The sequence below is a fragment of the Vitis vinifera genome, chromosome 11 (assembly GCF_030704535.1).
Source record: "Vitis vinifera cultivar Pinot Noir 40024 chromosome 11, ASM3070453v1".
In the NCBI taxonomy this organism is placed as follows: domain Eukaryota; kingdom Viridiplantae; phylum Streptophyta; class Magnoliopsida; order Vitales; family Vitaceae; genus Vitis; species Vitis vinifera.
The window spans coordinates 7,033,855-7,058,109 of NC_081815.1; the positions used below are offsets into that span (position 1 = coordinate 7,033,855).

Sequence of the window (24,255 nt, forward strand, 5' to 3'; positions counted from 1 at the left end):
TTTTTATTTTTTTATCTGACATGGCATTATAAGTTTTAAAACAGGCATCACCATCTGTAACAGAAGAGAGATGTAATAAATCACTCAAAAGGTTGTCAATATACCTAGAGGCATTACACAAAGTAGACCTGAAAACATGTTTCTCTAATCCTGCAACCAAGTATGATCTTGAAGGAAAAACCCATCAAACATAGAAATTGCATTGCATCGGTTAGTTGCCAACTCCTTGAGTGCTTCACTGCCACCCTTGATGTAACTTTTCTCAAGTCTATCAAACATTATTGCTGCATTCTGCACAGTTCTATAGTTCATATCCTTCAGCAGGTCTTCGCTAACGTCACTCATTTTTTGGAACTCCTCAGTGAAGGCATCAAATATTTTATCCAAGTTCAGAGGCTCACCATCATATGCCTCCCTTCCACTCAACATGTCTACCACTTCTCTGCGCTTGGCACCATACTGATGACTCCGTTGTGCAGCTCGATCATGGACCACAACCATAGTATCAGTTTTACCTTTCATTTCCATGCATTTATTTGCCATCCTTTCATAACATTGAGCAGCATCGCCATATATGCACATCTTCTTGATAGAATTACGTATTCTAACAAGAGAGCCAGGTACCTCCGATCCAAGGAAATATTCAAAATAGTGATACAAATAAAGACGCATTTCAAGAAGGTCATCCCGGCCACATCGTTCTAGGAAAAACCTCACAAATATGAAGTGAGGCAGACTTGAATTAGAATCTTTGCTGGGTACTTCATTGGGCATAAAATGAGCCATAAAAGAATATGCTGGAGCATATTGTTCAGTATGTGTTTGACACACTGGGCACCCACACATAGGAGAAGAACCTAAGAAAGCATGTTCTCTTTTCCCAATCAACAACTTGGAAGAGGTCAAGAGAAGAATCTGCTCGAAGAGAAGAAAGAAACGAATATTTAGATGTCTAATTGAGGACAGGAAATAAGTAAGAAGGAACAGAGGAAAAGTAGAGAGAGGCTTGTTTCACAAGCAACATGTTGATTATATCATTGGAGGATGGTAATCAACAAACAGCAAAGCAGATACCTATCATTTCCAAGTTCTAACCACATAACAAACCCTTACCTTCCCAAGCATGTATTGAGCAGCAGCATTCCCAGCATCTGCACATCTATATAATAACCCTTTTATATTCTGGAAATATTGTAACCCACTAGATAGATTCACATTGTCGAACACTGCAGCTTGCAGAATCTCTTTTTCATCAGAAAGTGTCATAAACAATCTGGAACTGCAATGGGAAGGCAGCTAGAATCAGAAGTGACACTTCCCTCCCTTTTTTTTCTTGGAATTATGGAAGATTGCCAATAGTCAGAAAAAAAAAATGCTCAGGTGGTATAACTTATTAGATGCATATATGTATTGTGCCAAATCTCATCAAGCACTGCTGCATTGACATCAAGCTTAAAACATAGCTAATAACTGTAAAAATTGACAGCTGAACTCCCCAAGACGAGTGAGTTTGGTTCAGGTTCCAAAATGGTATTTTTTAATATTCTAAAATGTCGGGGTCCTGAAAATAGCTTTCTTCCAGTTGTTTCTTTCTCAAACTAAATTTTGAAAATGAAAATGTTCAAATTCTTTGAATTGCTTGGAGCAGATCTGTGCAAATTTTTAGCAGCAGCAAACAGGGGAGGAGCCAGCCAAGGCCCAGGGGGAATTGAACCCCAGACCCCCTGAAAAGTGTCCAAGCTGGGTCATTGGGCTAGAGCCCACATTTTTTATAATTGGAAAAATTTACATATCTCTTAGAAGTTGCTCCCCCTGAACTGAAATCCTGGCTCCGCCACTGGTAGCAAATTTCCCAAACTTAAACTTTTTTAAGGAAAATGGTTTTTTGAAAAGACTATCAAAATGCCTAAAGCTTCTCAACCCCATAATTAACCCATCCCATTTAAGGTTCTACTTTCAACTTTGGATGGAATGGATTTCAGTATCCATAAATGTATATGATATGAGTAAAGCATTTATGCACATATGTCCATGCATGGATATGTATAGACACATGGGCCAATGATGAATTGAAGTCCGTTTAGCTAAGGTCTCAACATTGGCCTGAATCAATTCATTATCAACTCAGATCCACAGCCAAACCAATGAGAGATGGACAACCCCAAACCCAATGTCAGGTTGGATATGCAGGGCTTCATTTAGGCCAGTTCTCATTGCACTATATTACTTTGCACATTTTACACAATAGTAAGCCTTTTCGAGTAAAGTCTTACACAGATAATAGCCTTGCCAGATCTGCTGCCCCATGTGACGATTTAGCCACCAACATGATAATGAGTTTTAGCACATCAAAGTGCATATCAGTAATCATTAACTGCTTGCGCTTCATAACTTTTAACTGCCAAGAAAATTTACAAAAATTCATGGATGTTTATAGATGTCACCATAAAATGACATAATTATAAAGTATCACAACATAAATCCATTGTTTGATAAAGACCAAAAGCACATGTTATTTCAATCACAAGATGATCAACAATAATATAAGAGACATGGGGCAGTTATTTCAAGACCAGCATTTTCCTATAGGAGAAAAAAGTCTTCTTTTTTTCCTTTCCAAATTTTCTAACAATGTGCTAATATAAACCACAAAACTCAAAGGCCTATATCAAAGAAATCTAAATTTCTTCAGTATGAACTTCGAAGGTACTGGAACTAACCTTAGGAATTATTTAAGAGCATTAGAGAAAATAAGGAAACCAAATATGTGCATTTAATACTAAAATTCCAATTTTAAAGAAAGACAGAAATACAACCATATTTAAATGATACACTTATTCACACAATAACCAAATAGTCATGGGCTTCAACCACAATAATGCTTTGAGAGTAGCAAGAGGAACCACAAAATAGCTTGATTCACAGCCTTTTATAAAGAGGTGGACTGGTCATCACATAGTGACAATTAAGGCTGTTTAAGTCATTTTACAATTTGGAGCAACAACTAGGTAGATCCAGGAAAGACAATCTAAATCTTATCAACCCCAAAGCTAACTCAAGTTTATGGTCTTTTCTTCACACCTATTCCAATTCCATTTAAGGATCTCCTGAATTTGTTTCATGAAGGGACGATGATGATTTTAGGAGAAAACCATAATTATTTGAATTTTCTTTCAAGAACTTTAAAATTAGAACACATACTGAAAATGTGTGTGTGCATGTGTGTTGGATAAGAGAAAGGGTAAAAAAATTATACCTGCAAATGAAACCTTCTTGTTCTCTAACAAGTCTGGTTCTTGCAATCCTGGATGTATACAAGGCTTTGAGAAAGAAAGACCAAGAGTGGCCAAAAGAACAAATACAATTGTGGCAAACGTGTTGAGTAGATTGATGTTGAGAGCAGAGGAGTGTGGTATAGGCTTCTTAGCAGTAGAAGTAGAATGAGGATGGCTCATCTATACTTCACTCATGACACCATATTCTTCTCAAGAGGCTGTTTAGATGAGTGGCAAAGTCTTAAGCCAATTTTATGGTGTTTGGGCACATTTAAAGAATGAAGACAAATCTAGATAAGAGTATCACACTGGAAATCAATGAGAGTCAAGACTTACTTCTTGATTTGGCTACTACTATAAAATGTAAGGTTTTTTATAGGCCTATTTCTTATTTGGGTCTTCCTTTAGGGTGGAACCATATAGTTGTCCCTTTCTAGGATCCGGTTATGGATAGAATTTTCTTAAGGTCAAATGGCTAGAAGAAAGCTTACTTGCTCCTAGGTGGTAGAATAACTCTAGTCTAGTCATGCTTGTCCTATATCCTCTCTTATTTTCTATCTATTTTAAGATTTCAGTTGAAGTGGCTAATAGGATCAAGAGATTAGAGAGGTACTCATTGTAATCAAGCGATCACGATGGAAAGATGATCTAGGTTGGGATCAAGCGTGTAAGCCAAAGAGTGAACAAGATTTAGGTATAGGGAAAACATCCTTGAGGAATAAAGCTTTCTTAGAAAAGTGGCTATGGTGGTTCCCTACAGCATCGCTTTATGGCATGGGATCATTTTGAGCATCTAGGGACCACACTCTAATATATGAGGAGATGATATTGTTGTCAAGTGGTGTCATTGGTGTCCTTGGAAGTCATTACCCAAGTATTCTCTGCCTTCTCTCTCATTCGCTATTCAATGGGAGATGGTACTAAAATTAGTTATGGAAACATATTTAGTGCAACAGTCAACCTTTTTGTGTCCAATTCCCAAACCTCCATAGAATGGTAAGGTTGAGAGATTATTGTGTTTCTTTAGTTTTGATTTCTCCCTTGTCCTCATTGTCTTAGAATTCAATTTTGACACAACCTTTCTGATCATGAAATTGAGGAACTTACTCTCCTTGTGTTGACTTTAGTCCATGTGTATTTATCATCCACTTTCCCAAATATGAGCACTTGGTCTTTGACATCATTTAGTTTATCTTTAAAGCTCTCTGTGTATCTATCAAGCTGAGATCCTTTCCTCTTATGAATTTCATTTAGAATTCTAAGGCCCTACTCAAAGTCAAGGCCTTTGCATAGCTAGTGGCAATCAAAGGTTAATACCAATGAATGTTGTAGAGAAGGAGACTCACAAAGCCCTTGGGGCATGATAGTGTATCATATGTTAAAGGAGTGGACAATTAATGGATCATCTTTTTTTGCATTGCCCAACAACACTACTTTATGACATAAGCCATTTGGACTTGTTGGGATTGTTAGGTTCCACCTAGGAGTCTGGTGGAGTTGTTGAGACTATTACTTACCAAGGTTTGGGAGATCTTCCTATAGGGAAGTCACTATGGTGCATTACTAGTCCCACATTACTTTGGACTATATGGTGGGAGATGAATGCGGAGATTTTTTAAATTGAGTACTTTGGAGGCAATACAAGATTTAATCTATTTCTCCTCAACATTTGTGGCTACCCCTTTGAGCATTATACTACTAGATTAGAACCTAGTATGCAAATCTACTAGGTTAGTCAAGAAGATACTTCCTACATGGATACCTCCTCAAGTGGGCAGCATCAAGTTGAATTTTGATGGGTGCCCTTGGTAACTTAGGACAAGCAGGAATTGGAGAAATAGTCATGGATCATCATGGAACATTATTAAGAGCCTTCTCTACAAATGATGGAATGGGTCTAGCCATTGTGACAAAGATATTAACCTTGTTGGAAGGCCTAAAGTTAGCTAAAGCTAAAAGTCTATTTGACCTTCTAGTAGAGAGATTTTGCAGTAGTCATATTTTGGGTAAATATGGAGAGAAACTTGTGGAGCTTTGCTAGGTGGCCACACTCAATTTTTTTGTATTACTTTAGATTGGGGAGCTCCTTCTACTAGATTCCTTGGGTAGCTAACCATGTTCGAACACGTTAGCAAAACAGAAAGTCAGTCAATTGATTTCTTCTATAAGAATGTTCTACCCCATAAGTTTTGATTCCACAGTTGTAACCATTTTTAGTTGTGCTTTTTCATTGATATCTAGAATAGATAGGTTCTCTCGCTTTTGATCAAAGTTATGTACTGCCTATGTTTGGGGGAAGGATTTCTCATCATTCTTTGTATTTATTTATTTCATGGTAATAAAATGTTTGTTTCTAATAAAAAAAAAAAAAATGAATAAGGCAAACTGACCCTTCTTTCATAGGTGATATCATTTTTATAGTTTTTTCTCCCAAATATGCCCCCAAGGCCCTCACTAATTTAAATGTAATTCTATAATACTAATAAAAAAAAATTCTTTATACCTATATTTTGACCACTCAATGCTCAAGATTATCTAATAATGAAAAAAAAAAAATCTCAAAACACCTTTCAAGTTGTGCTGCCATAGTATGCAAGCAACACACACATAATGCACATAAAATGCACTTTTGAGAAAAACATGTTTTGGTGTACCTTCTGAGTCATAGAGAAAAATTTTGGATAGTGTAACAATTTTTTTTTTTTTTGATAGGTAAGAAAAGATCTATTAAGAAGAGGCGCCAAAAGGGTGACTCAAGGTATACAGTATCTATATACCCACCGCCAAACCAACCAAAAAAGTACAAATAAACAAGCACCTAGTTGGGTCAAAAAACAACTTTAGCTAGAGCTCAACCAATCAAAAAAACTAACTATAGTTAGAGGGCAATCAACTATAAACAACTTGACCTCTTATTGATCAAAAAAAAAATAAACAACTTGACCTCTTACCAAAGGGAAAAAACAAAAAAGTATTTGAGTTTCTGGATTAACAACACATCATCATTGAAGGTCAATCTATTTCTCGCCTTCCAAACCGTCCAAAATATGTAAAGAGGAGTTGCTCTCCACACCTTCTTACGCTTTTTGCCCACAAATGAACAATGCTAACTAAGGAGAGTCTCTCTATCTGAGGAAGGCAGAACCCATGACACCCCAAACAAAGTAAAAAGCAAATCCCATAAGACCCTTGTTTTTTTTTTTTTTTTTTGGTAAGTCCATAAGACCCTTGTTTTTGTACAATGAAGAAGAATATGGTCTATAATCTCTTCCTTCTCATGACACAAAAAGTATCTATTTGCCAAGGCCCACCCTCTTTTTTGAATTAAATCCAAGGTTAAAGTTTTGCCCCATGTAGCCTCCTAAGAAAAGAAGCTAATCTTGGGTTGCACCCACACGTTCCAAATGCAACTTGAAGGAAAAAGAGAAGGGCTGCCTGGCTTAAGAGCATAGTAGAGGGATTTGATCGAGAATTTTCCACTCTTTGTTTTGGTCCAAAACACCATGTCTTCCACATCTCCTTGCACTCTCTTCCCATATAGCCGCTCCAAGAAGCTTTCTGCCTCCTCCACCTCCCAATCATTAAAGGCTCTTGCGAAACAAGGGTTCCATCCCCCCAACCCCCCTTAGCCAAGGGGTCCCAAATATCCACCACCCACGCTTCCTTATCATCAGTTAAAGCAAACAAGGAAGGGAAGGACACACACAACGGAGAATCCCCGCACCACCTATCCCTCCAAAATCTCACCCTCCTCCCATTCCTACTAGGAAGGAAATCCTAGAACCCACAAAGTCCCAATCCATCCTTATCCTTTTCCAAAGCCCCACACCATACGCCTCTCTCACTTCCCGAGAACACCATCCCCCTCTTGGATAAAGTATAACATATATTCATTGTATGGCTCATTATTATTCAAGTCAAACCAATTAATGGACCACCTACCGACCTTTGCACATTGAAAAGACTCTCAAAATAAACTCTTCTAGAAGTTTCTTAGGCTGGTTGAATTGGGAAGCAAGTTACTCTGTTAACTTTATCTAATGATCAAATTATATAACTTTATTTCTTGTATGGGTTAATGGGACACCTACTGATTACTTGCACAGTTTGAGAATTTAAGGTAAAGGAATTCTTTTTCTACCTACCACTTTATTTTGGTGATGGCAATGTTGAGTTTGTTTATCGGTTGAGTGGTGGAGGGTGGTTATCCATGGTTTTAAGGTGGGAGGAAGGAGGGGCCAAGGGATTGTGACTTAACAGTTAGCTTTTCACTAATGGTGTGCTTTTGTTTGTGAAGCAAATGGGGATTAGCGTTTTATACCTTAATAGCACTTTGAAAGTGCCCAAGAGTTAACTTTAAGATGACTAAGCAGATTCCTATATGCCCAGTTCACAAGTGGAAGTTTTGGTCACTTGGTGCAGAGCAGGCCAGCTCCTGTCCACCTACTTGGGAAAGTTGTTGGGTAATTCTTTTGAAGTCATATTTGTAAGGGATCCTATGGAAGGATGATTATGAAAAGGCTTTTCTGCTGGAAGAGGCAGCCTCTCACTTTAGTGGAGAAGACTTGTGCTCATCAAGAGGCCTGCCTTTTGGAACTCTCTCTCTTTCTTAAAACCTTTTTGTACTTATTTCTATACAGCTTGCCACCTTAATTTAAAAGATAACCCCTCCAAACAATCTCCCTCTTGCACTTTCTCTCAAAACCATTTTCCTTATTTCCTTTTTCTTATTTCTACACATATTTTGCCATCTTCTTCTGAAAGAATTCCCTTGGCTTCAAGGCTTTGAAAGTCATCCTGCATAACGTGGTTGTTGATAGCTGGGGTGCTCACCTATTTTTATCAAGTGAGAATTTCATTAAGAGCAAAAGCAAGGAAAGTTGAAAAAGAAACTAATAGAAGGTCCATGCTTCATATGGTTCCCAGGGTATTATTTCTTTTTTGATAGACAACAAGAGCATGTATTAAGAAACACCAAAAAAGAGGGGGGGCGCCCTACGTATACAGGCAATATACATTGAAACAGCCCAAAGCGCACCTCAAACAAAGAAGTTCTACACTAACAAACAAAGCAACGCTAACCACAAAAATGATTATCTAGGAAATTCAACATAGAGGGGAACTTCAACTCCAAAGAATCCTTAGACCACTCAAAAAGTGTCCAAAAGAATAGATCCTTTAAACTTTGGTTAGAGAGCTCTTCATCTACAAAAGTCCTTAGATTGTGCTCTTTCCAAATATACCATAATAAACAAATGAGAGCCAAATGCCAAACTGTTCTTTTCTTCTTTTGAAGCCCCTTAACTTTCTATTGTAGGAGGAGATTTCTCACTTAGTCTAGGAATACCCAAACCAATCCAAAAAGGACAAACAAAAAGGTCCATAGCTTTCTTATCTTGGCACAATGAATCAAAATGTGATCAGCTAATTCTTCACTATCTTTACACAAAATACATCTGTTAACCATTTGTCATCCCCTCTTCATTAAAATATCTACAGTTAAGATCTTCCCCCAAATAGCTTCCCAAACAAAAAAGCAAGTTCTAAGAGGAGCATGGGATCCCCAAATCTCCTTGCCAAGAAAGACTACATTATTCTCCATCCTTAGAGAACAATAATAAGACTTGACATTGAAGATTCCCCTTCTACCTTCTTTCCAATATAAAGTGTCTTCACCTTCTTGCACCTTTAACGAGTAAAGAAATCTCAAAAAATGGGTCACCTCCACAGTTCAAAGTCGTGGTATCAGTCATTGACTCAGGAGGTCCTAAGGCACATCGGTCTCGGTATCTCGGATCGGTATCGGGTGATACGTAAAAAATTCTAATTTAAGAGCTCAAAATAATTTTAAAAAATTATGAAAATTATTAAAAAAATTAAATACAAATAAGTAGAGTGAAAAATTAATAAAATAAACTTCTATTATATTCAAATTATTCAAATTATAATAAAAGCATACTTTTGGGATGATTTATAATAATATTAAAAATCTCTAAAAATATTTTAATTGAATCACTTGATAATAAATGTTTCTTATTGAAGATGAAAATAATAAAAAGTAAATTTTTTTTTATAAAAAATTGTTTAAATTAAATATTTTGAATTTTTTTAAAAATATTTTTAATTATTAAAAAAATAAAACCATGATTCATCTTTAAAAAAATAAATATAATTTTTCTTATAAAATATATTCATTAATTTTAATTTTTATATAAATACTCATTTCCTATTTATTTGATATAAGTCTAATATTCATTATTCATTTTTTATCATTATAATTTTCATCAAATTATTTAAAACCCAAATCCCCACCAAATACTCATTATCTACTTAAAAAACAAATACATATTATTTAAAACCCAAATCCTCATCTCTCTTAAATACCCATAACCCTCATTGACTAGTCAAACACCTATCTCTCTCTCAATATATCCATTTCTCCTCTCAACCAGCTCCTCCGCAGACCCACTTTCTTTCTTCTCCCACTTTCATCAGCCACATCACCGTCGTTCTCCGTCGATAACAGCGGTGGCGGAGTCCAGCGACTCTGCCTCCTCCTCATGTCGCTCAGTTCCATCTCTGACGGGAACTTGGGGGATCCGAACAAGCAAGCATGCTTCTTCGACCTCGCCGACGACTCCAAGATGCAAGGGTTCTAACTCTCTATATTCTGTATTTTTCATTTTCGTGGTTTTTGATCCTCTCATCTTCTCCACCATTTCTATTCCAATATTACCTTTTTTTTCAATTACCAATTACCCAAATAGCTTAGTCTCAACATGATTTTGGAGTTGTCTCAACGTTTCCATGGGATTTACTCCGAGACTGTTCATTTATCTTCAATTCAACCGAGTTTGTTCACAAGCTGACAAAATATCCAACTCGGGTATTGGTCTGGTACCGGCCATGGTCGAGGCAGATTCGACTCGGCCGAGTCGTACCGGTATCGACCGAGATTTTGAACCCTGGTCAGCTCCTCTACCTCCCAATCTTGGAAGGGTCTTCTAAAGTGTACCTCCCAACACCCCTCTTCGTCTCCTTCTCTTTTCCATAATTCTACAATTGTAGCATTTTTTAGGGATGCTATCTTAAAAAGGGTAAGGCAAACATCTTTCAGCTTAAAGTCCCTCGCCCAAATGTTTCACTAGAAACTTGTACAACTACCATTTCCTAAACGGGTAGAAGTTCTAACACTAAACTCTTCCCATCATTTTCTAATGTCCTTCCAAAGGCTCATCCCAAAGGAAACCCTCCATACTCTAGTAGTCCAACCCCCCTCCAACTCCCAGAATTTTCCACAAATGATCTTCCTCCACAAGCTCATACTCAACAGAGAACCTCCATAACCATTTACCTAGCAAAGCTCAATTGAGACTGTCCAGTCTTCTTAGCCCCAATCCTCCACAATTTTTAGCCTTACACACATCTAGCCATTTTACAAGTGGATCTTTCTCCTATCTCCCAAATCTCCCCACAAAAAGTCTCTTTGAATTTTCTTTAATCTAATATTCACTTTTCTAGGAACTACAAAGAGGGACATAAAATTTTTTTTTTTGATAGGAAACGACAAAGGAATATATTGATAAAAAGAAGGTACAAAAGAAGGATGAGGAATCCTCCCAGCAAAGAAAAAACAAGACTACAAGAAATCAAATATAAGAAAGTACAAAAAGAGAAAAGACACTCTAGTTACACGCCGCTAACCAATCAAGTTGTAGCATGTTAAGAGGAATCCCCTTAAAAACCTTAGAACAAAAAGCCCAAAAAGAGGTAAGAAAACAAATAGAATCCCAAAGATACTCAGAATTCCTTGCTTTGTCCTCGAAAATCCTTGCATTTCTTTCCCGCCACACCACCCACATTAAAGCGATGCACGCGTTTTGCCATAAAACAATCCCTCTCTTGGAAAATCCAAAACCATTAAAATTACTAGATAACATGTCAGAGATGCTCCTTGGGGAAACCCAATCCATCTTTGCTGATTGAAATAATCTGTGCCACAACCCTATCGTCAAAGAGCAATGAAGGAAGAGGTGATCTACTGTTTCTCCATGCTTCATGCACAACTTACATATGTCAGGGCTAAGTGCTTTGTAGGGTCTTCTCAATTGTAGCAAGTCATTAGTATTAACCTTCTTGTGAGCCACCAACCAGACAAAGGACTTGACTTTAAAAGGGACTTGAGCATTCCAGACAAACTTGGTAGGGAAAATTGGAGGCGACTTAGAATATTGGGATAAGGCCAGAAAGAAAGATTTGACTGTGAAAAGACCTGAAGGAGATAAGGACCAAGATCTCTTATCTGGAACCGAAGATGAAATGTGTAGACGATCAAAAGACTGCATGAGGCCCTCTAGATCTTCTATCTCAGAATCAGAAAGATTTCGGCGAAAAGTGAAATTCCAAGAGAAAGGGCGGGTATAACCAAGAATTGATGAAATAGGAGCATTTTTATCCGTGACTACTCTAAGTAATCTTGGATATTGGACACCCAAAGGTTGTTCCCCCCACCACAAGTCATCCCAGAACCGAATTCTATCCCCATTACCTACCACAAACCGAGTAAACTTGGAAAACTCTTGGTAGACTAGAGCAATGGCCTTCCAAGGACAACGATGAGACCATCTAACTATGTTGTTGACATCCCAACCATTGGAGTGTGATCCATAAATGCTTAAAATCACCTGATGCCATAGAGCAGAACCCTCTCTAGGATATCTCCACATCCACTTCCCTAAAAGAGCGACATTCCTTATAGATATCTTTCCAAAACCCAATCCCCCTCTCGATTTCGGCTTACACACCACGTCCCAATTAACCAAATGGTCTCTTTTGCCTTCCCCTACGCCTGACCATAAAAAATCTCTTTGCATTCTCTCAATTTTTGCTGCCACAGAGGCGGGAATCTTAAACAAGGAGAGAAAATAACAAGGCATTTGGGTGAGACAAGATTGAAAGAGTGCTCTTTATAAGAACTAGTCTTCCTCCTTTAGGAAGGTAATGTTTTTCCAAGCAGCCAATTTCCTTTTAAATCTCTCCTCAATTGAGTCCCATACACCACAATGCTTATTAAGGGCCCCAAGGGGTAAACCTAGGTAAGAAGTAGGAAGCTTTCCTACTTTGCATCCAAAAAGAGAAGTTGCTCTATTTACATCCTCTGTCTCCCCTATTGGAATAATTTCACTTTTTTTTAAATTTATTTTCAATATTTCAAATATTTCAGCCTGACACCAATTTGAAACAAATGACAATCTATTTCCAATATTTCAGCAGCTCTACATCATCCTTGCAAAAAAGAAGGGTATCATCGGCAAACACAAGGTGTGAAACTTGATTCTCCTCTCCCTTGATGAACCCCACAAAAATTGATGGTTTAGGCAGAAGCATTCAACACAATAAATGTTTAATCAAAACAAACTAGGAAGGTTGACAAAAGCTGTGTTTATCTTAACTTGGAGAGTTCAAAACCTATTTCCAATCCCATATGAAGGAAATGCAAGAAAGCTCTGTCTCAACATCTAGTTGTAGCACTCAGACAACTCAAACAATAAGCTCAAGGAACATCAATGGAATACTAGTACAATATTTCTGCAGTTACTGCAGTTGTTCAATAAAAAAATGCTGACTTACTATGGTGTACTGCAGTAAAGATGACAGGCAGAGGTGTTTGCTTAAAGATTTTTACTGGTCTTGGGACTTTTTCTTTGTTGCTTCATATTGCTTTACTGCCTGCAATACATACATGATAAACCTCAGTTTGGATATGAGCTTTTGATTAAGCAACAGAACTCTGTGATACTAGTAAATATGATAAAAGGCCATGCCTTGTAGCTCACACTATAACTCTGTACCTTTGCCTTTCCAAGGGTCATAATAATAGGTTTCTTTAAAGTAATAAAAATTATACTTCTCAGAAAAAAAAGTGTCACTCCACATGCATTGGAAATGAGACCAAAATAGAAAAGAATGAATAATGACATGTTTAAAGATGCAACAAATAGAAAGTACAGCTCCTAAAGTTAGAATTTCACAATTTATGACCTCCAAAAGCACTAGTTATAAATTTCAATAAAATCTTCATCTCTGCCTTATGTAGCAATAGCAAACAAGCTATGCAACCAATGTTTTTTTTTTCTTTTTGTAGATATTAGCATAGAACATATATTGAAAATTGTAAACATCGAAGGCAAGTAACTGAGCAGTACAATTTACGTCTAGGCATCAAGAAACAGAAAGAAAAAAGGAAAAACATATTAATCTCCACTCAAACTGTCACTGAACTCCAAGAAAGGTCATCTACTGACTGATCGACCTTCGCCCAGATAAATAAGAATCTCGACATATTTTCCTTCCAGTTTCCACGCCAATTTTCCAGTGAAACTTCTATTATTTGTGTTCCTTCCAAGTGCACCAAGACAACATAAAGGTTTCGTCCTCTGCACTTTCCTTCTTCTGTCAACAAACTTTCCAAGCCAACCAAATAGAGCCGGACTCATGGCACATGTACAAACACACCAAAGTCACACCTCAAGGAGGGTTAAACTCATAACCCATAAATTGCTAGCCATTTTATAATGAAAAAGGAATTGATCAGCACTCTCCCCATCCCCATTATACACACAGCACCATTTTGGGATGTTCTTACCAACTGGCCAGTGGTTAAAATCATCTCCCATATGCTGTTGGTGCTACAAGTATCACAGATTTCTTTTCCTCAGGAAGTTGAAAAGATCTATGACCATGTGGATTTGGGTTTTTTCAACCATGCTCTTGATAGAAAGGGTTTTAATACTAGATAGAGATCATGAATGAGGGGATGTTTGTCCTCAACAAGTTTTTCAGTTTTAGTGAATGAAAATGCCAAGGGATGCTTTAAAGCAACCATAGGCTTAAGGCAAGGAGATCCTCTTTCTCCTTTACTTTTCACCAATTGCAATAGATGTTTTAAGCAGAATGCTAGTTAGAGCAGAGGATTGTGATATTCTTAGAAGGCTCTCTAGTGAGGAGAAGCAGAACTAGGGTGTCTCATTTGCAATTTGCAAACAACACTATCTTCTTTTCTAATGCTAGAGATGAAGAGTTGCAAAATTTTAAGATCATTTTGTTGATTTTTGGCTATATTTCAAGACGTAAGATCAATCTAAACAAGAGCACTATGTTAAGAATTTTTTTTTTTTTATAAGTAAACAAAGAAAATATATTAAAAGCGCTTGAAAAAGGCACACAAAGTACACAAAGAGGGCACTATGTTAAGAATTAATATGAGTCACGATCGAGTTGCTACGTTGGCTTCCATGTTAGAATGCAAAGTTTCCAACTAGCCTTTAGTCTATTTGAGTCTTCCACTAGGAAGGAATCCCAAGGCTCAAGTCTTTTGGGACCCAGTCATAGACAAAATTTCAAGGAGACTACATGGATGGAAAAATGCCTTTTTGTCCTTAAGTGGAAGAATAACTCTAATTCAGTCTTGCTTATCTCACATCCCTAGCTATTTCCTCCCGTTATACAAGATTCCTTCTTCAGTGGCAACAAAGCTTGAGAAAATGCAAAGGAATTTTCTTTAGTTAAGGTTTATGGGGGAAAGAGAGATCATCTCATTAGTTGGATCAAGTGTACAAGCCTAAGGAGGAAGGAGGGTTGGGTTTGGGAGCATTTCTTTGAGAAATAGGGTCTTTTTAAGGAAGTGGTTGTGACAGTTTCCAGTGGAGTGCACTACTCTTTGGCACAAGGTTATCTTGAGAAACTATGAAAAGCATCCAAAAGGTTAGGACACAAACATTTTAGTTAGGTGGTCAGATTGTTGCCCTTGGAAGGCCATTTCTCAGGTCTTCCATGACTTCTCTAATCATACCATATTTTGAAGGAAAATGGGACAAAAATCTTATTATAGGAAGACTTACAAAAGAGGACTCAATCTTTGGCTTTGCAATTTCTGAGTCTTATAGAGTTTCATCAATTTGAAATTCCCCTATTTCATCTATCCTAAAACTCTCTCCCTCTTTTTCTTGGAATTTTAACTTTCAGTGAAATCTCACTAATTCAAAAATAGAGGATCTTGAAATATTCATATCCATTCTCAATAGTTTTAACCTATCACCATCATCCTCAAATGTGAGACATTGGTCTTTTTCATCTTCTAGCTTATTTTCGATTAAAAAAATAAATAAAATTCTGGCCTTATCAAAGCAATCAACTTTAGTTCTCTTCACTCCTGCTAATTTTATTTGGAAATCAAAGGCCCTATCAAAGGTCAAGGTCTTTGCTTGGTGAGTGGCCAATAAGAAGGCTAATACCAATGACGTGTTTCAAATGAGAAGACCTTTCAAATTCCTTAGTCTAGATTGTTAAACTCTATGTATGGGCAATAGAGAATGAATAGATCACCTTTTTTTATACTATCTGATGACTATGAAGTTATGGCTAGTAAAGCAAGCTTTTTAAAACTATGCTTGAACATATCCCCAAATTGGCCTAAAGTCCTTAAGCTTCTCCACTCCCGGTTTCTTTGTCACTAACATAATGAATGAAGTGTTCAAAATTCTGAAGTCCCAGTTGCATGGGACATTCAAAGCTCCATAACCTCTCTTTTCACTACTTCCCAATCTGAATCATACTAGCAAAAAGTTATTCACAACCTAATTAATCCTCAAGCTTTATCCCCATTCACATCTTTATGAGCTCCTTACACCTCCTTAACATCAATAGTGTTGAGCTGTAAATAGAATAAGAGAATTATTTTCCTATTATGTTAGTTTCCTATTTCTGTAAATAGATAGTTTTATGATTTAGGAATAAGTTAGTTTCCTATTATGTCTCTTGTTTCCTATTTCTTCTCTTGTAATCTCCTATATAAACTGTGTATAGTCAATCTAATAGACATAACTTATTATTTTTTATCCCATATTTCGTGTCATGGTATCAAAGTTGTAGGTTTTTAAGACCTAGGCATCATTTTGGCCTTCATCGCCATTTTTCTGGCCTTCATAGCTGAATTTTTTTTTTATTCACGTGTTCTTTACAAACCTACTGGAACTTCTTCTTTGGCTCTTTCAAGTACACCTTCACTCTCTTTTTGCATAAATGTCTCACACAGGGTTTATGATGACTCTTGGATAATAGACTCTAGTGCCACAGACCATATGACCTCCAAATCTAAACTTTTCTATACTTGTACCACCCGAAGCCTAAGTAACAAGAAAATTGCAGTGGCCAATGGCTCTTTAGCTATCGTTGTAGGTTTTGGAGACATATACATCACACCTATCCTTATTCTTAAAAATGTCCTCCATGTACCAAAATTGTCGATCAACCTTGTTTCCATTCAAAAGCTTACCCATACTCTTAAATGTTATGCTATTTTTTTCCCTTCTTATTGTGTTTTTCAGGAACAAGGCTCGGGGAGGAGGATTGGACTTACTAAGGAAAGGAGAGGTCTTTACCACCTTAAATCATCTCAGAAAACTAGTAATAATTTGTCGTTATCTTTTCTCAGTTCCTCAAATAAAGATACCATTTGGTTGTATCACCTACGTCTAGGTCATCCATCTTTTAGGGTTTTAAAGGTCATGTTTCCTCATTTGTTCCAAGGATTAGATATTTCTGAGTTTCATTGCGAAACTTGTGAATTGGCAAAACATACTTGTGTATCTTTTCCTATTAGTAATAAAAGAAGTTCTCATCCTTTTCATTTGATTCATAGTGACATATGGGGTCCTTCAACTATACCTAATGTTTTTGGGGCTCGTTGGTTTGTATCCTTAATTGATGACTGCACTCGGGTTACATGGATCTTTCTTCTTAAACAAAAATCTGATGTTAGCATCGTTATACCTAATTTCCACTCAATGGCTCAAAACCAATTTGGGGTTAAAATAAAAAGCTTTAGAACAGACAATGCTAGAGATTACTTCAACCAGATTTTGTCACCCTATTTTCAATCACAGGGCATTCTCCATGACTCATCATGTGTTAACACGCCCCAACAAAATGGGGTAGCCGAAAGGAAAAATGGGCATTTACTCAACACAATCCGAGCCTTACTCTTTCAAGGGAATGTTCCTAAGTCCTATTGGGGGGAAGTTGTTCTTACTGCCACATACATGATAAATAGAATTCCCTCACGAGTGTTAGACAACAAAAGCCCCGTAGAGATACTTAAGAGTTTCTATCAACACTTCAGAACCTCAAATAGGCTCACTCCTAGGGTATTTGGGTGCACTGCATTTGTTCATGTCCACAGCCAACATAGAGACAAGCTAGACCCCCGAGTCATAAAATGTGTCTTCCTTGGTTACTCATCCACTCAAAAAGGATACAAGTGTTACAATCCCTCAGCCAGAAAATTTTACATCTCTACAGATGTCACATTCACAGAAAATAAACATTTTTTCCCCAAGTCCTCTCTTTAGGAGGAGATTTCAATGATGGAAGATAGTCCTTGTGAGTCTTTTGAACCTCTTGACTTTCCTCATGTCTCAACCCATAGTGATAAAGAACCTGAGTCATCCCCTATTCCAGCCAGTGTCACTGGCAATTTTCCACAATTTCCTAAGTTGTATTCAAGGGAAAAGGTCATTCCAGAACAAAAGCAGGTCCAAGAATCCAACTTAGACCCTGGGAATGAAATCACGGTAAGATCAGACCACCTTTACATACACAACCTGGTGAAACTTCCACTAACTCAACAGACAACCTAGACCTAGACCTAGACCTTCCCATTGCTGTCAGAAAAGGCACAAGAGAATGCAAAAACTGACCACTCTATCCACTATCACACTATGTGTCTCTTAAGCATCTATCACCAACCCACAACAATTTTATTGTGAGTCTAAACACCACTATCATCCCTAACACTGTTTCTGAGGCATTGACAAAAAGGGAATGGAAGGATGCTATGAGAGAGGAGATGAGTGCATTAGAAAAGAATAAAACATGGGAGATTGTTGAAAGACCGAAAGGGAAAAACATTGTTGATTGCAAGTGGATTTTCACACTGAAATATAAGGCTGATGGATCTCTTGAGAGACATAAAGCAAGATTGGTAGCCAAATGGTACACTCAAACTTATGGAGTTGATTATCAGGAGACTTTTACTCCAATTGCAAAAAATGAATACTATAAGAATCCTGCTATCACTGGTTGCCCACTACAATTGGCAACTCCTACAGTATGATGTTAAGAATGCATTTCTTCATGGTGATTTAGATGAAGAGATTTACATGAACATCCCACCGAGATTTGAGGGAAACACAGGTAACAAGGTGTGCAAACTGAAAAAGGCCCTTTTATGGGCTAAAACAATCTCCTAGGGCTTGGTTTGGGAGATTTGCAAAAGTCACAAAAGAGTCTAGGTACAAACAAAGCCAAGGTGACCACACTCTCTTCATTAAGCACTCGGCTACAAGGGGAGTAACTGCTCTTCTAGTCTATGTTGACGATATCATAGTGACAGGAAATGATGAAAGTGAAAAGCATGAAGTGAAGCAGAGATTAGCAACAGAGTTTGAGATGAAGGAACTAGGGAAACTGAAGTACTTCCTCGGTATTGAGGTGACATATTCCACACAAGGGATCTTCATCTCTCAACAAAAGTATGTGACTAATTTATTGGCAGAAACAGGGAAGATCGGGTGTAAACCAGTCTCTACCCCAATGGATCCAAACCACAAGTTGGGAGAAGCTAAAGAAGAACCAGTGGTGGATAAAAGAATGTACCAGATGTTGGTTGGTAGGCTCTTATACCTTGCTCACACTCGGCCAGACATCGCCTACTCGGTGAGCGTGATCAGTCAATTCATGCATGATCTAAGAGAGCCTCATCTTCAAGCTGCTTACAGGGTGCTGCATTACTTGAAAGGCAACCCCGGGAAAGGAATTTTGTTCAAGAAGAACAATACTTTTGCTTTCGAAGCATACACCGACGTTGACTATGCAAGTTCCCTAGTGGATCGAAGATCAACTACAGGGTATTGTACTTTTCTTGGAGGTAATCTGGTAACATGGAGAAGTAAAAAACAGAATGTGGTAGCAAGGTCGTCTATAGAATCAGAGTTTAGGGTCATTACTCAAGGGTTATGTGAACTACTTTGGCTGAAGATTATTCTAGATGATTGGAGAATCAAGTGGGATGGTCCTATGAAGCTCTATTGTAACAACAAGTCAGCTATCAATATTACTCATAACCCTATACAACACGATAGGACAAAACATATTGAGATTGATAGGCATTTCATCAACGAAAAGTTTGAGGAAGGAGTAGTGTGTATGTCCTATGTTCCATTAGAACATCAATTAGCTGATATCCTAACAAAAGGGCTGAACAATTCAATGTTTCACGATCTTGTATTCAAGTTGGGAATGGAAGACATTTATTCCTCAACTTGAGGGGGAGTGTTGAGCTGTAAATAGAATAGGAGAATTATTTTCCTATTATGTTAGTTTTCTATTTCTGTAAATAGATAGTTTTATTAGTTTCTTATTTCTATAAATAGATAGTTTTATAATTTAAGAATAAGTTAGTTTCTTATTATGTCTCTTGTTTCCTATTTCTTCTCTTGTAATCTCCTATATAAACTATGTGTATAGTCAATCTAATAGACAGAACTTATTATTTTTCATCCCATGTTTCATGTCAAATAGCTCTCACAACCTACACTCTACTGATTGTGTCTAAAGAACTAACCTCCAAACCATTTAGATTTGGTCTCCATAATACAATGTCAAATGTCAATGGACAATGTATGGAAGAATGGTGTGACTCCACCAGTTCCAATCTCTTCTTCAATATTCCTTCACATTGTGTCGCCCTTCAATCTACCTATGTGGTTAAATCTTCAAAGCACATTAGCTAGCTAGCAAAAAAACCTCATGTTTCCATTCCCATACTTTAGCCAAATCACCCCATATTTTTATCACCAACAGATTACTTCCATCTCCATCAATCAACAATATTCCTCACCATGCTCATTTCCAAACCCCGCGTACACCTCCAACAACCCCTTATCCTTTTCTTTTATGCACTCTCTGGCCCTTCCCTAATTTTTTTCCAATGGTCTTGCCTTTCTAGTTGCAATATCTAAGAACATTTTTAAGTGTTACATTCTCTTTGCCCATTTAAGCAATGAAACTTCCATATTAAATCTTCATGTTCTCCTAAAGTCTTCCACTTTCAAACTCATACTCTCCACATAATTCAAATCTAAAGGGGCATTTTCCCCTTCCCAATCCACTGATATGCAACAAAAGCAGATATTGAAACAAATGTCCAGGAAGAATGAGCTCAAACACATCCCCATGATGTTCCTCCCACCATCACTACCATCAATTTGGACATGCACTGCCTTCGTTGGTAGCTGACCTATATGGATTTTCCTCCTTCCACAAGCAAATCAACAAACCCATAGGTAGCAATAAAGTCTGAAAACCTCCTAACAGTTGCAGAAGTTGGAAGTTCTGTCACAATTATGTTTCTCAAAAGAGGGCCCAACTGTGTTAAAACACCACCTAGTAGATCAAAGATACTCCCTTGAGCCCCTCATGCAGACTTGCACCTAGTCCTCCCAGAAATACCCTCTTTCCCACCCATCTACTGGTCCATACATGATACACCCATTTTACCACCCAGACAAGACAAATCCCCACATTTCTGAACTTGCATAACAATAAAAAGGCTCCCACCTGTATTCCTAATGAATCCACAACCCCTTTGCCCCACGTTAGAAAATAGAACCACAGTCCCATGAGCTTCCAGTACCCACCAGTCAATATATGAACTCAGACAGGAAGATGAATCTATTTTTCTGTTTGAGACCAACACGAATTCAGAACCAGTAAACCTCATTGGCAAATTTACAATCCCTACATGGTAGAAGCACAAAACAAGGGTTTATAAAATAACACTAGAAAATGTTTTCGAGAACAAGAAAATCAGCTTAAATAATCTAAAGCAAATCCCAATTTTATATAGAACCTGTGGAAAATGCTGTTTTATTTTACAAAATCATTCCTCAAAGCAGAAATAGGAAGATTTGAGAAAATAATGATGTATACTTAATAAAAATCTGGCTAACATCATCCTTGATCTCAATGAAACTGGAACCTATTTCTTTCCTCAATGTATTGTTGCACAGTTTTGCACATGTCATATGAAACAGATGGGGTTTACAACATCATACACTCTGCCAAAATTTCTAGGGTTTTATAATTTTTAGTGGGTAAAAAAAGTCAAATGAAACCATCTCCAACACTCGTTTGGAACAAATTTGACAGCACAAACATGAAGGAGTCATAGTTGCTTACCTGGTTTGCATCCAGAATTTGGGAAGAAGAGACAGCTAAGAATGATAGAGACAACAACCCAGGCCTCTTGTACATATCTTCTTCTGAGTCTGACACACGTATATCAGCAGTCACCTTCATGACTTAGATAGCATAGCATTGCTGGGCAAGGTTTTCACTTTTCACCTCAAATAAAAACCCATCTAATTGTTATTCACCATTACCACACTGCCGCCAGGGCTGGCCGTACGGTCGTTGGAAACCTAATCTTCTTATTAACATCTCACTGCATAACAATAAGGATTCTAGGGTTTTCAGGAGAGGAGAGTGGCGGAGAGAAGACAACCTCCAGGCCCCAAGTAAGCAGTTCTGCTTCCAGTTTTCCAATATATTGCTTTAGAAACAAACGTATTTTTTAAGATAATTCTTTGAGAATTATATTCAACCAACAATTCTTATTTCAATTAGTTTCAACTGTTAAATATTTACTTAGAAATTATTAATACATAATTTCTATTCTTTTGTGATTTCGTCTCGATCTCTTCAGGTTCGGGATTTGCAGGGTTGATTCCAAACCAAAATAAAGAGAGAAATGAGGGATTTTACAATCACAAGGCACTAAAAAAATAGTTTTTTTAAAAAAAAAAAATCAAGGCCTTTTTTACATACGCTATTTCTTTTGCAAAAATTCAAAATTAAAATAGAATAATTATGATACTCGACTTTAAATAGCTTGAATGAGGAAGGATTTCAAGTTGAAATGGAAGTGATGAAGGGAGAAAAAAAGAGGAGTTGTGTTTTAGTATCTTTGATTTAGGGCTCTCTAAATTAAAGTGACTCACAAAGGTTTTATTTTACTTTAGAATTATCTAGAAATCTTATATAAGTAAAAGTTATCTAGAACTCTCTAAAATACATTTTTTTATTATCTTTTATTTTTGTGTAAAGATAAGTTGATAATTTTTTTTCTTCTTAAATCTTCTATAAATCTCTACTAATTTTTAGATAACTTCAAATAGTTTTAGATGTGAGTTATGTTTCATTCTCAAAAACATATAAGTGAAAATGTGAGAGAAATAAAATAGAGAAAAAAATATATAAATTTAAAGTTAGTAAATTATTTTTATATGTTAATTTAAATTCATTTAATTTATTTTAATTGAATCGTAAAAGATTAAATAATTTAAAAATATATAAAATTTTAATTTTATATGTATGTTTTTTAATGTATTTTTATAGGGAAATCAAATTTGAGAAAACTGTTTATTTTTTAAAGCTTTTTCTTTTCTCAACACTTCTACGAACCAAGCATAACCCAATTTAATTTCCTTTATTTTCTCCTTAATTAAAATGAGAGAATTTAAAAATTCTCTACGAATTACACCTGTTATCTCATTCTCCCTTGAATTAAATTTTTTATCTCAGTTACTCGAGTGAGTCAGCTATAACTCATTCATTCACTTGTCTATTTCACCAATCATAACCACTTTTATTGCTAATGTTGCTTGTCCCATTAACATCTTATAATACTCTTTTTGCAGTCAATGAACCTAATTTCCCGGAAAGGGCAAAAAAAGGTTCATGCCATTGCCAACCCTAGGCTTATTTTGTCATAAAAAAAAGTCCAGGATAGTGTAAAATATTAGAAGGGCTTTACGGGGAAGGAACGAAGGTGAATCCCTTGCGTAAACCAGGCAGACGGACAAGTGAATCACAATTACGGCCCTTCGCTTTTGAATCTTTCTTTCCTCTGCTTATTCCGCCCCGTGATTCGGCTTTTTGCTCGACCAAATAAGAGAATGTCCGGTTAGGAGAAGTGGCAAAGAAGGCACTCACAAACATAAAATTTAATCTTACTTCTACTACTACTATTAAATGCAGTAGCCAGATGCTATTTTCTTTTAACCCTTTTTCTTTCAATGGTTGTAGAGATCCACAATCAGCCTCGAATAATAGGTCATCATGGCCCCGAGAAGAATATGAAGTGCTTCTGCCCTACTGCTCGGAATATGTACACTGTATGTGACTGATAAGAGATTAACTAAAAAACCGGCATAATCAAAATCCAAAACGGATACTTAACAACTTGTATGATTGCAGACATTGGAATAGAAATCAAGAAACCATTCACCAACTCAAATCTATATGCAGATGAAGCCTCAAATCTCCCTTCCAACACCTTCAATTCAGCTGGGCATCGAGGACTGCACTTCTGCTGGAGCAAGGCCCAGTCCACAATAGCTCGAGATTTATTTTCCATTGCTCAAGCCAGCATTCAACTGCCAAAACAGTACTGCAAAAACTAAGGGCATATGTTCTCAACAACAATTTTCGACTTTTGAAAACAAAAAAACAGGAAATAATATTTGACAAGCAGAAAGAAAACAACTTTTTATTCTTAAAAACAAAAATTATGATATTTTTAAAAAAATGCATCTTCATTGTTTTCAACTGTTTTTAGATGTTTTCTGAAGGCCTTTTTTTTAAAAATAGTAACAATAATAGTAAGATAAATATAAATAATACCTTATTTTCGAGGTACTACATATAAAATTAAAACTTAAAAAATATTTGAAAATATAGAAAACAAGTTAAAAATATTCCAAATTTCAAAACAGATTTTTGTTCTATAGTACATCAAAAAACTACTTTTAAATACTATTTTTTGAGAATAGTTTTTGAAAATATTCCTAAACAGATCCTA

At 36.7% G+C, this 24,255-nt stretch overlaps 1 protein-coding gene across 3 annotated transcripts; it reads right to left on the reverse strand.

Moving 5' to 3' along the window:
- Nucleotides 1-55: 55 nt before the first annotated feature.
- On the reverse strand, nucleotides 56-22,344 carry LOC104880697 (uncharacterized). Of its 3 annotated transcripts, XM_059740525.1 has the most exons (6): nucleotides 21,324-21,508; nucleotides 12,906-13,004; nucleotides 3,257-3,304; nucleotides 2,274-2,398; nucleotides 1,114-1,279; nucleotides 56-915 (listed from the first exon to the last, which is right to left on the reverse strand). In XM_059740525.1, the coding sequence occupies exons 4-6, from the start codon at nucleotides 2,387-2,389 to the stop codon at nucleotides 145-147; spliced, it is 1,053 nt and encodes a 350-aa protein (XP_059596508.1). In that variant the 5' UTR covers nucleotides 2,390-2,398; nucleotides 3,257-3,304; nucleotides 12,906-13,004; nucleotides 21,324-21,508; the 3' UTR covers nucleotides 56-144. The 3 variants fall into 3 exon arrangements, with proteins under 3 accessions (XP_059596508.1, XP_019078652.1, XP_010656558.1); XM_019223107.2 differs by lacking the exon at nucleotides 3,257-3,304 and having other exon boundaries at nucleotides 21,324-21,504; XM_010658256.3 differs by lacking the exons at nucleotides 3,257-3,304; nucleotides 12,906-13,004; nucleotides 21,324-21,508 and adding an exon at nucleotides 21,573-22,344.
- Nucleotides 22,345-24,255: the final 1,911 nt, after the last annotated feature.